Raw genomic sequence first — 16838 nt, 5'->3', positions numbered from 1 at the left:
GGGAAAAGTTAATTGTAGCAGCCTAATAGTATGTCAGACAAGAAAGCAGAAAACAAATTGAGGTAAAAATAAGACATTCTTCTTCTCTCCCTGTGGTTTATCTTAACATAGTATTTTATTAAGTTTCTACTACTATTAGTATTGTGATGACCACTTTAAACTGTAGGCAGAGGTGGTGATTAATTTATTATTGTTGTATTTTTTTTTTCCTCCAGGGCAGTATCTAGAAGATTGCAGTGGCTTAAAATGTATCAAAAGAATGATTTTATGTTTGAATTCTTAGGAAATTAACTAGGAAGATGCTATAGTTAATAATGAAATAATAATTGTAGTTTATTACATTTTTAAAGGAGTCATAAGAATATCTTCTAAAATGGATAGAGAACTGCAAGACGAATATTGGGTGATTATTCAAGCCAAAGACATGATCGGTCTGCCTGGAGCACTGTCTGGGACAACAAGTGTATTAATCAAACTTTCTGATGTTAATGACAATAAACCTATATTTAAAGACAGTAAGTAAAAAGCATTGTAATGAATAAATTTTGAAAGTATGGGAAATAGCGCAAACTAAGTTTTGATTTAGCAAAGTGTTTAAAGCATCTGCTTTCAGATTTAGGGTAGTGTCACTCTTTCCTGCAGATTAATTTGTTGGCAGTTTTTAATTTGTACAACCAAATAAATGATTCTCAATTTTCCCACAATGAAAGATACATGGTAACACAGTTAAACTGATATGTCCTGAAAACAGCCAAATATTACCACCTTTAAAGTAACATTTCTCCCACTTAAAAAAAAAAAGAAAGAAAATCTCACAAGGCAGTCTGTGGAATCACTTGCTATATGCTTCTAAGGAAATCAAGAATCCTTTTAAAGAAAAATTATATTGAACGTGCTCCTTTTTTCTAAGAAGATTTATTCTTTAGGATATTAACATATGTGATTATTTTGTACATTGTAGCTTAAATTACAAATGATATATGAATGACTAGTTCTTTATAAGTTTTACGCAAGCTATTTCTGAAAAGTAAAGAAAAAAGCTTAGTAATTTATATTTATATGGATGCATTTCAAATATAACTACCATTATTTTCTTGTGACCAAAACAATGGGGTCATCTGACTCCAACATGTTTTTCCTACTGCTAATCAACCCTCATGGATCCATCTTTCTTTTCCTTTTCTTTTTTTAAAATTTATTTTATTGAGATATAGTTGATTTACAATGCTATGATAGTTTCTACTGTACAGCAAAGTGATTCAGTTATACATATATATATTCTTTTTCATATTCTTTTCCATTATGGTTTATCACAGGATATTTAATATAGTTCCCTGTGCTGTACAGTAGGACCTTGTTGTTTATCCATTTTATATATAATAATTTGCATCTGCTAGTCCCAAATTCCCAATCCATCCCTCCCCCACTCCACATTCCCCTTGGCAACCACAAGTCTATTCTCTTATGTTTGTGAGTCTGTTTCTGTTTCATAAGTAAGTTCATTTGTGTCACATTTTAGATTCCACATTTGTGATATCGTATAGTATTTATCTTTTTCTTTCTGACTTACTTCACTTAGTATGATAATCTTTAGGTTCATTCATGTTGCTGCAGATGGCATTATTTCTTTCTTTGTTATGGCTGCATGATATTCCACATCTTTCTTTTTCATTTCCACTATGGTTAATGCAATCCAAGCACATATTATCAAAATCAAACTGTTACACTTAGAACTCAATTATTTGCTTTTGGACTCTACCATCTTTAGTTCATATTTATATTTATTGGTAATTTTAGGTATCAGAGAATGCTTGAGTGAAATTGAAAAACACTTTAATTTAATTTGGCATGTTTGAAGATACAATAAAAATAAATCCATGAATATTGAGAAGATATACATATGAATAGAAATTTGGAAATTATATGTACTTGGTGAAAGCACTTCCTAAGATATATTTGAGAAAATAATAACTGAGTAATATTCCATTGTGTATATGTACCACATCTTTTTTATCCATTCATCTGTTGATGGACATTTAGGTTGCTTCCATGTCCTGGCTATTGTAAATAGTGCTTCAATGAACATTGGAGCTGTAAAAAGCAATGAAACTGGGACATTTGTAGAGACATGGGTGGACCTAGAGACTGTCATACAGAGTGAAGCGAGTCAGAAAGAGAAAAACAAATATCGTATATTAACACATATATGTGAAATATAGAAAAATGGTACAAATCAACTGGTTTGCAAGGCAGAAATAGAGACACAGATGTAGAGAACAAACATATGGACACCAAGTGGGGAAAGTGGGGAGGGTTGGGGGGGAATGAATTGGGAGATTGGGATACCAAATTGTGCACTCTAAACATATGCAGTTTATTGTATGCTAACTGTATCTCAATAAAAGTTCTTAAAAAAAAAAAATAAAAAAATAAAATAAAGTGACCATGCTGCATCCTTAAAAAAAAAGAGAGAGAGAAAATAATAGATATTCAAAAAGATATGACGGAAATGTTCGGATTGCAAAAAAACAAAGGAAGAGAGAGAGGTATTTAGAACAAGTAATTGGTGAAAAGGGTGGGTATGGTTTTTCTGACAGCCGGTAAATAAAGGGAGTTTTGGAGTTTTTTATGTTAATCATCTGTGTGAAATATCCTGAATTTTGTTTTTAAAGGTTTATACCGCTTTTCTGTCTCTGAATCTGCACCCGTTGGGACGTCACTAGGAACAATCATGGCATATGATAATGACATAGGAGAGAATGCAGAAATGGATTATAGCATCGAAGAGGATTCAGAAACATTCGACGTCATTACTAATAATGAGACCCAAGAAGGAATAATTATATTAGAAAAGGTAGATGCATTAAGATTATTTTTTGCATAATAATGCAAAATCAAATCAGAAGTACATATAATTATTTGTGTAACCAGTTCGTTTTTGCTCTAAGTAATTAAAATAAGACCCTGTGATTTATAAAAATATAGTTATTAACCCCAAATATTTTATAATGGATGTAAATAATAAATACACATAGGGATCTGCTATGCAACTACTAAATGATGATATCAGAATGATCCGAGAACATAAAGAGTAAAACCTCACTGGAAAGAAATGAGCCTTTTTAACCAATGGAAACTTTTTTCCCGCTAGGTATTTCCTCAGATTACTGATCCTATTTCTTCTATGTACACTCTTTTTCTTTGTAGAAAGTGGACTTTGAGCACCAGAACCACTATCGGATTAGAGCAAAAGTTAAAAACCGCCAAGTTGAGGAGCAGCTCAGGAAATACCATACCGAGGCTTCCACCACCGTCATCAAGATCCAGGTGGAAGATGTTGATGAGCCTCCTGTTTTCCTTCTCCCATATTACATATTTGAAATCGCTGAAGGGAGTTCGCACGGATCCTTTGTAGGCACAGTCTCTGCCGCAGATCCAGATCAGAGGAAATCTCCTATCGGGTATGTCTGGAAGGCCAGCTTTGCGTTAATAAATGAGGGAACGCAGATTATCTTGAAAATAAAATTTCATATAAATGCAACAAGGATATATCTAGATCTATATTTCTCTCTGAGGTACTTATAAATTTTGCAACAGTTCAAACAAGTTAAAACGGGAAGCCTCATTATTGGTTAAGATGCAGTGGAATAAGTACTTGAAAACATGCAAGAAAGAGGCAGTGCACCAAAATTCAGTGCAATCAGCTCTGTTAATTGGGGTAAGGAAGTGAGAGAAAAGAAATCCTTAATTATGCCAAGTCAGGACAGAAACAAAGTTGATCACAATGTGGTTCATATAAATACTATTTAGTTAAAATTAAATTAAAAAATTAAGCTTTTACAGGATAGCACTAAAGGCGTATAAATGAAGTAAGTCCAATCAGAAATAAATTTCTGTATTACCATTAAACAATATTCACCATCTATTAAATTAGCCTGTTATATTCAGGTAATATATTTTCTTTCCTTTTTTTTTTTTTTTTGTATTCACATTATAGTTCTGATTAAAGATAAAAGCAAAACCTGTTACATGTTTCCTTCCACCACCTTCCCTTACTCATCTATTTTCCATACTTTATAGTTCAGGGAATTACACAAACTTCCATATATTTATTAAGATGCTGGGCACTGCTTTGCTCTTTGGAAGGGCTACTGATACAAAGAAGGAGCGTCTTTAAAGTTTTGAGATAGACAATGCTCCCACTTTTCCACTGTAATTCCTAATCATAAAATGCTGCCTTATACTATATAGATATAGTTCTTATTTATTAGTAGTAAATTTAGTAAGAGATATGTAAGTATATATGTACTTACATATAAACATGCATGTAGTATATATGTGTGTGTGTTTACAATTAAAACTCAGTAAATTAATTGTTTAGATTTTAAGCAGTATATAACCTGTTTTTCTGAGAATACTAAAGAATACAAATTAAAAAAATGCTTTCGTAATTAAAGCTTTCATTATATTAGTCTTTATAATAATAAATTGTAGAAACAATTTAAAGATCTAATCTCAGTGGTGTAAATAAGGCAATGAATGATGAATGCTTTATAATGATACTTATGATACTTAGCTAAAGACATGGCATGATTCTTTAAAAATAATACAAAAACATTAGAGTTGTATGTTTATTTACTATGAGTAAAATATTATGTAACATAAATGAGAAAAATAAGTGACAGTACCCAAATATTAACAGAGGTTGTGTTTTACAGTATCACTACTAGTGGTCACTTATTTTTTTCTACCAAAAATATTTTAGCTAATAATTTTCATCTCTGTACTGAAATTAATTATTTTTCTGTTTTTAAATGTCAACTACGTCAACTTTATTTTAATTAAAAAAAGATATTTTTGGCTGCACCATGTGGCTTGTGGGGTCTCTGTTCCTGATCAGGGATTAAAGTTGGGCCCTTGGCAGTGAGAGCGCAGAATCCTAACCACTGGACTGCAAGGGAATTCCCATGAAATAAATTACTTTTAATAATAGTTTGTGAGAGCTTACAAAAAGAATGTCTTTTGATGTCTCTTACGGACTTTCATGTAGGGTGCCTGATAAGTACTACTGTTTTTCATATATTTGTTAGCATCAACGATTTTTTTCCATGTGATGTAGTTTGATGTAGCAAATGTTCAAAATATAACATGAAAACAAAATTAAATGCATATTAAAATAGCCACAAGAACATATTTCAGGCTTCCCCCTTTTTCTGGAAGTAAATGACCTGGAAAATATTGAATAATTTCAATTTGAGTTTTAATTTGATACTATCTCTTCCTTAATACTCACCCCATGGCAAGATATATAGAAAGCAAAGGGAGTGATAGTGCAGTGTATTGCCCCTGAGATGTTCCATTGCTTGGGAAAAAGAGATTAACCCGTAGTAAACAGGGTAAAGTGTTAACTACTTCCAATAAATCATATTACTCAGCTTATCCTTCTGCATATCACCTTGTGTTTCTGTGATGCATAGACATTCCCAGGCTCATTTTCAGCCAGTCTTGAGTGGGAGAAATCAACTGGTTTAACAAAATATTCTTGTCATTGTCAAGGGCAGAAAAACTTGGGAAGTAAGTATGCCTTGGTATAAATTATTATAATAAGCTACATGGTAAATGCTTAAGAAAACTGGAGGCAGGTCTGGAGGAAGAATGCAGTATCTAGACCTGAAAGTGAGATGATACAGTTGCTTTATCCTTAAGCTTTAAGGATGTGCTGGGAATTAGAGCCTAGAAATGGTCTGTAATAAAAACTCCATCATACAATTATGAGAAACTTCACAAGAAATTCCTTAAGATTTTCATTTTGTCCCCATTCTCTGTATTACCATACTGTTTAGATTCCAGATATAGGGCATATACTCTTTTGCCACTACTGTGGGTGATTCATTCTTTGGACATTATTAAAGTTTCCCTTTAAACTAAGCTTATAGTCAAATTTTATAATATTTTATAAATATGAGAAACTCAATATAGTCTTTTCTGTTAGAAAAAGAAGAGCAAGTTAAATTTAATCAAGCAAAAACAAAGAAGAATATAAAAAACATTAGAGCAGAAACAGTGAAATTGAAAATAGAGAAATACAGTGAAATGAAAAGCTAATTCTTTCAAAACACCAGTAAAAGTGATCAATCTAACCAGACAATGAAGGGAAAAAAATGGAATAAACAAAAATTACCATTATCAGAAATGAAAGAGGGCACATAACTATTGAACCCATGGACATTAAACAATAAGGAAATACTATGAACAACTCTACGCCTATGAATTCAGACCAATTGCTTGAAATTCCTTGAAAGAGAGAAACTACTAACATTCACATAAAAAGACAAATAATCTGAGTAATCAGGTTTGTGAGAAACAGCCCAGCTCAGGAGCCAGAAGCAGATTTGTGTTTAGTTCAAGAATGACAGGGAAGTCTTTCACCAGTGGAAGAGGCTGCCTTTGTACATCTTTCACCTGTGCATGAAAAAGTACTTAAAAATCCTTTTTTTAAGGATTTGCACCTACTTAGGAATTGTAGTTGCACCTACTTAGGAATATCTAGCCTTTGTATATGGGCTTGGCTTTTATGTGCCTGAGTTCTTCTTCTGGGAAGTGGGAATAGTCCTTTTGTAGAGGCGTACGAAGATTATGAACACAATATAAAGGCATCCTTATATTCATGGAAGAATCATTTGTTTATATCATTCTGGCAAGAACTCTTAGCAGTAAGAAAACAGTACATAGCTACATTCTATTCACTCAGCATTTTTAGAGGAATGAAGAGTCCTTAAAAAGGAATTGTGAAGAAAACCAAAGATTAAACTTTACATTTTAAGATTTTTAGTTCAAGCTCTTTCTAATATGTATTACACCCTTCTTTCCTTTCTTAAATGGTATGTATTCACTATTATTTAAAATGTTACTGATGACTCAGGATTATGATTTTAAAAAACTTTTACATGGAAATAATCTTGAACTTTTGGTTGGTTTTATTCAGAATGATATATTATAGAATCAGGGTATTCTGTACACTTACTACAAAACATTAACTTAAAGTACTGTTTCATTTTGTCAACAAATCTAAGTAGGCAATGTGACCACTTGTGGATATGTAAGAAAATTGCTTACAAAGGTTTAAAAATGAGTAGAGCTAAAACTGAATTCCTTTAAAGCTTAATTCTCTATAGTTCTATTTTAATATTCCCCTGAACACCAAACTACAAATTAGTGTGATATTTTTAGAGACCTGTCAATTCAAGATTAAAATATTCTCATCTTTTGCCACATAATTATGGCAAATCTCATTGATGTTTCATCAAAGTCTTCAGGAATATATATGCAATGAGAAGCCATCACCGAACCCTAGATATTACTCTTCTTTAATTTTTATTATTAATCATTTGCAAGCAGATAAGACATGCTGAGTACTTCAAAGGCTTCTTTCATTGTGGAATTTGAGATTATTTTCCAGGCTTTTGCATGAGAGAATTTTATTATCTGGCTTCTTTCCATGCATGATCTAATAGCATATTACATCTACTATCCTTACTTCCTCACTTTTAGGATACACACACACACACACATATACATATATATAATAAATATATACTTTATTTTTATCAAATATTATCTAATTATTTCCTTTAAACAAATATTTCTCATATGTCAGCAATCAAGTAATTATAATACGATGCACAGATTTAGCAAGCAACTATGTGGTATAGGAAGAAGACTCGGCAGCCTAAACTGAGTATTTGTTTTACATTGCTTCAAAGGAAAAAAAAAAGGTTCACAAGCTTTAATATTTACCCCCATTTATTTGTGCTTCTCTTCATTTTGCAAAAGACACTTTGCCATTTCTTTTTAACCAAGTCATTCACTTATTAAAATTCTCTCTTGAGAGTGAGAATGAGGGACATGTGTCTAGATTTAGCACACCAATTGAAATCTGGAGTTGTTTTAGGTTTTGGGGATTTGAGGTCTTTTTTTTTCTGTTTCCATTGGGTTGAATCTTAAATGTAGAATTTATCTTTTTGAAAATTGTTCAGCATTACATTAGCTGTGTAGAGTATGGATCTGATGATATAGCTTAAAAAGAGTGTTATACACTCTTTAAAGCATGTTATATGGAGAAAATAATGAAATTAAGGATAATAATAAAATTTGTGTGTGTGCAGGTATTCTATTACCAGAAGCAAGGTGTTCAATATTGATGACAACGGTACAGTCTTCACAACTAACCTTCTTGATCGAGAGATTAGTGCTTGGTATAACCTAAGTGTTACAGCCACAGAAAAATGTAAGTACTCATTTGGGAACCATACATCGGTTCACCATATTTTTTAAACCATTCAATATTCTCTAAACATAGCGATGAAAGCTAAAGTGTTGCTGAAATTAGAATCGAATGGTATTTTATATGTCAATTCATACATGTGTATTTAATTTATTATTTTAAATTAACAATGTCTGCACATTCCTACTACAGCTTATTTATATACTTACCACTAAATATCTTTATTTTTATTATGACAGTGAATAATGTTTAATGCAAGAAATAAATCATGAAAAATTCAGAAAAACATAAGAAATAAACCAAAAATCCCTTAAAATTCTACAAACTTTTAATCATATAATATTTATTCTTACAATATTTTTCATGAATGTATTTTTAAATCAATTTTTAAAAATTGAATATAAATTTTGTAAGTTTTTTTCAAATGGAGCGTAAAAGATTGCCCAGTAAAACGTGTTCAAATTAAACTCATAGTGTCAGCTGTGCTGATAGTCACGTCTTCAGTAATCAGTAGCGACCAGTGTTTTTTCATGGATAGGCAGCATGTGATTCCATTTTCAGGTTGGAAAACATAGATAAAATCATCGCAGTTTACCACAGATTGTGTCTTCAAAATTCTCGATTAATCAGTTATTAAATCAATCATATCCATTCAAGCTCAAAAGAATAGATAGAACACAATGGAAAAGATCATCAAAATCATCCTTATTACTTAGTCAATGGATTAATGTAGTCAGTAAAGGGTTCCATTTATGAATTTGAAATGTTTTAGAATGCATCCTTTCAAAACTGAGTTCGCATAGAATTTTAGTAATCTTATTTACTTTCTTGGCTTGTTCTTTGAAAGTCTTTAAACATGTATCTTAATCGTCACTTTATTGAGTAGGTGGCTCATGAGATGGTGGAGTAGAAAGTATCTCTTGTGTATTTTTTGTCATACATTGAATAGCTCTTTGGAAACTGCCAGAGGACAGGGTCTGAGTTTTGAATTTTCTGTTTAACTAAACAATAAATGATGGGGAGCAAATGTTACAAGGGAATAAATGTCTGCTGCACAGAAGAAATGCCAAGGCTTTTCATGTCAGAAAACACAAAGATGTTTAGTCTAAAAGCAAGATATTTTTATTCATTAGATATTTTGGAGAACAAATTATTTATATCAGTATTTACAAAATTATTGAAAAGAAAATTCGAATCAATTCAAAGGAAGACCAGACATCTTTGAAAAATGTGTTTCTCCATAAAGTAACATTCAACTATTAAAAGAGCATGTTTTAATGAATTTATGTAAATAATTTCCACTGTAATCTTATTTTACTTTTAAGGGGAATTTTTGTAAGAATATATCATTAACTCTGTTAAATTGGAAGCACTACAATTTAAGTTATTAAAAAGCAGAATCTTTAAAACTTATTATGTGTATTCTGAGACACAAATATTATATTAAAACAAAATTTATAAATACAGAAAGATTAAAAATACAATCAAGGAAAAAATGCCTGTGAAAGGCAAACTGAATATAAACTATTTGAATACATTTATATTACATGGGATTTAATGCTAAGTTAATCACTGTTCCAGAAATAGGTGATTAGAAATGTTATCAAGTACACAAATTACACAGTTTATGCTGGTCTGCTTCTGGTGTTATAAAATCAGTTTTCTTAGAATAAAAAGAAAATTCTTTTAGAGAAAGAGAGATTTGATATTCCCATTACTATTTCTATCGGCTTGAACAGTTACAGGATGGGGAATAAAAGTCCAAAATAAAATATAATTAGATAAATATTGTCAGAAACCCACAAAGTTAATTATCATTTAACTCATTTTTAAAGATACATTTTTGAAAATGTTTCTTTCATTTTAAGGGAAACTGCTTAGAAAGAACTTATATAACACTTAGTAACCATTTTCATGTATTTTTTTCTCTGTCTCTTGATTAATTTTTGATCCACATTATTAAACTCATTTTAGAACAATTTTGGAGAAAATAATTGTAAGTGCCAATTTCTTACTGAGGTAATGTTGATATCAAAAATAATTATTTGACCATTTAAGTCACTGAAGACGTAGTAATATAAACAAACAACCTAAATAGTGGGAAATGGGGCTTCACATAAAACATTTTTACAAAAAGCAATTGCTGCATGTGTTAACTACCTAGAAGCTTGCTTGCAATATAACAGTTATACTGATTATAGGAAAGAGATGTTCCATTTTAACACTTGTTTTCCCAGCAAATGAAGTTCACTCTGCTTAGTCTTTTTCCTGGAAAGTGTCCCAAATTAAGCACCAACCTATTTATCAACATGCCAGCTAAATGAATAAAATTACTAACTGCTTTAAAGTGAAGCTATGAAGATATGTATATGTTTTGTATAGTCATGCCAAAGGTTTAATTTGAACTTAATTTTAAACAGGTTTTTTAGAAAAAAGATAAAAATTTTAAATGAATTTCATACTAATTTTCCTTAAATTTATTTGTAACAAGTAGTTTTTCAATTTTACTTACTTAAGCAGAAAGTTATTCTATACTGATATATATTTAAACCATAAAAACTATGAGCCTTAAGTTTTGAATAATTTCATCTTGAAGTTTCTAGAACTATCTTTTCATATTTTAATATTTTTAATCTATTTTATCCTGAATGTAACACAATAGAAAAGCGTCTCAAAATGATCATTTTTAATGGTTTATGTATTTCCTAAAGGCCATAGATTTCTTTTATATGCAATAAAACTTGCAAACTTTAATTTTAATTAATTGAAAGTTGCAATTTCTATCATAATTACAACTGTTATTTATTGGTTAGAATAATTACAAACAAAAATTTCATCCCAACCTGGAAAGCCTCTTCACAGGTGGAATAGAGAGAAATAGTTTTAAAAGTAAAAAGCATGAAACCATAATTTGATGTGCAGCAGTAAATTGATAAGAAATTGCCAAATCAGAAAGAAATCTCAGCCTTTTACATGGCCAGGCAGATAGCACCCACCGCAGGCATGTTCTTAAGATAAACAATTGCTGATCTTAAAGTAGGAAGACTTCATACCACCCTGTGTCACACAGTTTATCCTAAATTCACTAAGTAGTTGGAGTGACCATCTGTGTTTGCTAACTGGCCTTATCCATATGAAAACTAAACTTTTTATACGTTTCTGACAAGAGATAGTTTTGCATCTTGGGTCAAGGCCTTTGCTAGAGTTAGGCTCCTACCCTCTCACCGAAACTGGGAGAAAAAAATGCTGTCTTCCTTGATGAGTATATTTCAAATAATTGGCTCCCAGGACTGGAGAAAGACAGGTCTGTGTTGTAAAGTTAGAAAGAGGTTTATTTCGATTTTAAAAGTTTTACATAAATCTCAAAGAGATAGAAAAATAATTTACAAGCTTTACAGTAAATGCTCTAAGAAGAGGAAAAAGGGAAAGACTTCCCTGATTTTCAATGCGGAGAGTTAAGCCTCTGTTTTTTGCTTTTTTAAAAATTTTTATTTGCCCTTCCAAATTACAATTGCAAATATAATGCTTTTTGATTTAGAAAAAAATAAGATTTTAAATAAAGACACTGAGACAAAGGAAACTCTCTCTCCCCACTCTTCAATGCATGTACCTTCCCACAGCTTTTTAAAATAAAAAAGAAAGATTTAAAATAATGATATATAAATATACAATACCTTAAGCTGCAAACTGTTTTTTATCACTTCACAAAATCTCATGTATATCACTTCTGGTGAGTAGATAAATAAAAAATAGTATTTAATACTTGTTGCATTGCTTATTTATATATTGTGACCTTCTAAATGTTTTACATGTATTAATTCATTTAATCTTTATAACAGCTCTATACAGTAGTTACTAGGATCATTTCCATTTTACAGAAAACCTACTGAAACAAACAGTGATAGGCATTTTTCTCAAATTGAGAACCAGGATTAATTGGGATTGATGTATGCAGCTAGTGGGAACCTGCTGCATAGCACGAGGAGCTCATCCTGGTGCTCCATGGTGACCTAGATGGGTGGGGTGGGGGAGGGGGAGGGAGGTCCAAGAGGGAGAGGATATACATATACATATAGCTGATTTACTTCATTGTACAGCAGAAACTAACACAACATTGTAAAGCAACTATACCCCAATAAAAAATACATTTTTAAAGTTCATGATATTACTACATGTGTTACATTGCTTATTCATTTTTAATAAGCATGCACAATTTCATAATTTGGTGGTAATTTATTTACCCAGTCCTTTTTGGGTTATTTCCAGTTATTTGGTTGGGATGCAGACAATTCTGGAATAAATAAATTGGATCACATACTCTTAGATATTGGTGCCTTGCACTGTAGCATAAGTTTCCCAAACTAATTACTAAGTCAAAGGTATATGTAGTTTAACTTTTACTATCCATTGGCAGATTAGGTTCTAGAAGAGGCTTACATCCCCACTATTTTTCATCCTTCACCCATCACTGGCTCTGTGTTTCATATTTAACACATGGACTGAATCATCATTCTCCTCGTATCTGGTGAGAGAGCACCTGTGTGAAAGCTACAGTAGAGCAACACATCTCAACTGTGGGCAATTTTGCCTCCTAGTACATTTGACCATGTCTGAAGGCAATTTAGATCATCACAGCTAAGGTGGCGGATGCTACTGGCATTCAGTTAGTAGAGGCCAAGGATAATACAAGTATGTCCAACAGTTCCTGGATTTTTAAAGTTCATATACCTGACTATCTCCTTTACTTTTACTACCTTTCCTCATCAGCTCCTGCAGTCCATGACAAGTACAAGGCACTCAGTAAATATTGGTTGAGCTGAATGTGTTGAGAACATTTTTTCTTAGCTGTATTGTTAATAAATATGTAAATTATGTAGCTATCCTGTCCTCAGCTTTTATTCAAATAAAATAAAAACATACCACATACCCCTAATGCAATTTTCATGACCATTTTCCTCCTTAAGACAGCATTAGCATTCTTTATTTTCATTCTGTTTATTCAATTTGCAGACAATATAGAACAGATTTCTGCAGTCCCTGTCTATGTGCAAGTTCTTAACATCAATGATCATGCTCCTGAGTTCTCTGAATACTATGAGACTTATGTTTGTGAAAATGCAGTCTCTGGTCAGGTAAGAATCCACAGTAAATCGCCAGCCTCTAAGCATTGCCTTGTATTATACAGAATAACTGTTGCTGGGTACTTCTCCCACTTTGAAATGATAAAAATAAGCTTTATGTAGCTACATTAATTACATGCTTTAATATGGTAAATTCTGTATAATTTAAATTTCTTTTAAAAAAAATTTAAACTTCATATTTTCTACTTCCAAATTCCTCAAATGCTTGAAAAATCTGCTAACACTCATGATGCAATACAATAAATGTCAATACAATAAAGAAAAATATTTTTTGTGATTCCATAGAATAAATAATTTTAATTAATTTTTATTGTTTCACTCATCATGAAGATAAAGATAAAATAATATATAAAATATATCAGACATCAACACAAATGAAACTCAATTTCAAATGAATTACTAACTATGTAAAGACTTATTATGAGAGTGTACTAATTTGAAATACATTATCATTACTTCACAGTTTTTTCACACATTTTCTCATGTGGAGTTTACATTTTTTCATTTGTAAAATGTAGAGTTTAAATTAGATTCTTCTTTGAGTGTCTCATTTCCGGTACACGATAACTTTTCATTTTCTTAGGTATCCTATTAAATGTCATAAAACATTTAAAAAAATTATAAACTAGTTTTAAACATACTAAGTGTATATACTATTAAAATCAATTATTCTAGACTTGAATTTATCAATAAAGCTAGTTGGAGACAATTTGGATTTTACAAAAGTGAAAATTAGAATTTTCTACCAATAAACAGTAGTAGTCAACATTATGCTTCATTTTCAGTTTCCTAATATGGTACAAAATTAGGCACATCTTAAGAAATAAATATACCTTAATTGTTATGAATTATTCAGCTGTAACATATTGGAAATCATTAATGGGTCTTAAAATGTCTTGTGAAATTTATTTCACTGTTTATGTTAGAATACATTTTATTCTGGAAATAATTCTCAAATATTGCCTATAAGTATTTCCTAAAATATTTTTGAAAATAATAAAATATGATTATAAGTATACAAATGAATTTAAACTTAAAATATCTATTTTAAATGGATAAGTATCCAAGGTTTTTGATAAAATGAAAGATGAATATAAAACTTTTAGAGACTCTCCACAATGCAGAACTGTCCTCTAGATGCAAAAGCAAACTAATTTAGAAACCTGTGAACATAAAATATAGGATAAAAAGAATCAAAAATAGGGACTTCCCTGGTGGTGCAGTGGTTAAGAATCCACCTGCCAGTGAAGGGGACATGGGTTCGACCCCTGCTCCAGGAGGACCCCATATGCAGCGGAGCAACTAAGCCCATGCACCACAACTATTGAGCCTGTGCTCTAGAGTCCATGAGCAACAACTATTGAGCCCGTGTGCCACAACAAGAGAAGCCACTGCAATGAGGAGCCTGCACACCACAGTGAAGAGTAGCCCCCACTCACCGCAACTGGAGAAAGCCCCTGTGTAGCAACGAAGACCCAATGCAGCCAATAAATTAATTAATTAATTAAAAATAAAGAAGCAAAAACAGAATGCAAATCAACTGGACTCATTGCTCCTATAGAAACTGGGCTTAGATATTTCTTTAAACTTGGTATTACACATAGATCATATACTTAGGAATTTAATATAGCTTATCTTCTCAAACATTTCAAACATATCTGATTACCTGGACACATCAACAAACAAGCAACTTTAGGAAAAATCACTTATATAATTGATGTAAATCTAATAAATGATACTTTAAATGTAGTAAATCAGTTTCCTTAAAATTCACATAATTTGGGGAATAATCAATCTATCTTATAATTTTCTAACCTGTACATGTTTACATATTTTAGGCGAATTATATTTTTACAATTATTACAAGTACTATTATATTTTATAGTTATTATATGTCACATTTAAAGTATAAAATGTGTAGTATTTATATACTTTATGTAAATATGAATGTATTCAGAGTGTCCCATTGATTGGACAATGTAGTCCCAAACTTAAAAAAAATAGGCTTAATTTACTTCATACACTATATATTTATTTCCATAAATGTCCTGGATGGTAAGTCCACTTATCTGACAAAGTTGCATGTTCATTGGTCTTGGCCAGACTGAGTTGGGCAGAAGATTTGCGAATATAAGACAATTTACCCAATAAAAACTTGGACAAGAGCTCTAGTCTGGGGGATAAGTGCTTCTAGGATAACGCTACCTATGTCCAATGACGACATTGGACCTTTGATTCTAACTCCTCAGTTGTCGTTTATAATAACTACCATAATTTAAAATGTTTATAATAACCTTTTACAACTTTTGCATCATGTGACAAGATGGAGATATACATTGCTAGCAGGAATTAGCTCCCTTCAGTACTGCAGTAGAATCCATTCATATCTTTACTGACTGAGTGCATTTTCATTCTTTTCACAGACCCTGACTCTTAAGCAGGAACTCAGAAATCAGTACATTTGTAATATAGTGGAATAATCACCTTTTTTGAGGAATGAGTGTTTGTTTTTTGTACTCGCTGCTCACCAGTAGTGAAATCATGATCATAGGAGTCTTTGGGCATTAGACACAGATGAATTAATAGCAGAGGGCAGAACAGATGAAATTTCCTACAGCACAGTTTTCTGACTTCAATGCTAAAAATTTCTGTGGTTTTTCCAAAACTAGCAGATAAAACTGCAAAACTCCCTGACCTGGTATTTAACACTCTCTTTGATTTGTTCACAATTTTATCTACCTTGATTTTTAAAAAATATCTTCTTGTTCATAGTCTGAACTCCTTGTTTTTTAAAACATAGATAACACTTTCTACTTTGTAGTTTTGTTCATATCAACTGGCCTTTCTGAAATGCCTTTGTCTAGTTCTATTTAAATTTTAACTATATTGCAAAACTGAACTCAAATTTAACATAAGTAATCAAACCAATTTTAAACAAATAAATAATGTTTACAATGTTCCATACATGATTCTAGCAGCACTATAAGCATTAACCTGATTAATTCTCAAAAAAAAATATGAGAAAAATATATTCCATGCCTCATTTTCCAGGTGAAGAAACTGAGGCCAAGAGAAGTTACTTCCTAAGGAGAGACAGAGAGATATTTTATCCCAAGTGCTAGCATCAGAATCCGTGCATTTAACCATTATATTTTGCTTCCTAATGTATACTTAGTTTGAACAGATCTTATACATTTGTCAAACAAGTTGCCTCTAGTTTTTCATGTTTTCTAGATTATAAGATATTTGTGATAAATGAGTGAGTTTATTTTGATATTCTTGATAATAATAATTAGTTGAATAAATGAACAGAGCATAAAGACTGTGTTTTTTGAAACAATGATATTTTCCTCTACAATTCTGTGAATATATACATTTGAATTTATTAGCCTTATACATGATATTTAAAACCT

General features: G+C 31.3%; 1 protein-coding gene across 4 annotated transcripts in view; it reads left to right on the top strand.

Moving 5' to 3' along the window:
* The window catches only part of CDH19 (cadherin 19), a 79162-nt gene that overhangs the window by 40543 nt on the left and 21781 nt on the right, over positions 1 to 16838 (top strand). For all 4 annotated transcript variants that reach the window (XM_057699406.1, XM_057699405.1, XM_057699409.1 and 1 more), the window contains exons 6-10: positions 351 to 515; positions 2673 to 2854; positions 3208 to 3461; positions 8166 to 8287; positions 13295 to 13416. In XM_057699406.1, coding sequence (XP_057555389.1) covers positions 351 to 515; positions 2673 to 2854; positions 3208 to 3461; positions 8166 to 8287; positions 13295 to 13416 — 845 coding nt within the window. The remainder of the gene's footprint in view (positions 1 to 350; positions 516 to 2672; positions 2855 to 3207; positions 3462 to 8165; positions 8288 to 13294; positions 13417 to 16838) is intronic.

This window comes from Hippopotamus amphibius, chromosome 11 (genome assembly GCF_030028045.1).
Source record: "Hippopotamus amphibius kiboko isolate mHipAmp2 chromosome 11, mHipAmp2.hap2, whole genome shotgun sequence".
Classification (NCBI taxonomy): Eukaryota; Metazoa; Chordata; class Mammalia; order Artiodactyla; family Hippopotamidae; genus Hippopotamus; species Hippopotamus amphibius.
Note: the sequence above shows the minus strand (reverse complement) of the source record. Positions and strands in the feature narration are given on the sequence as shown.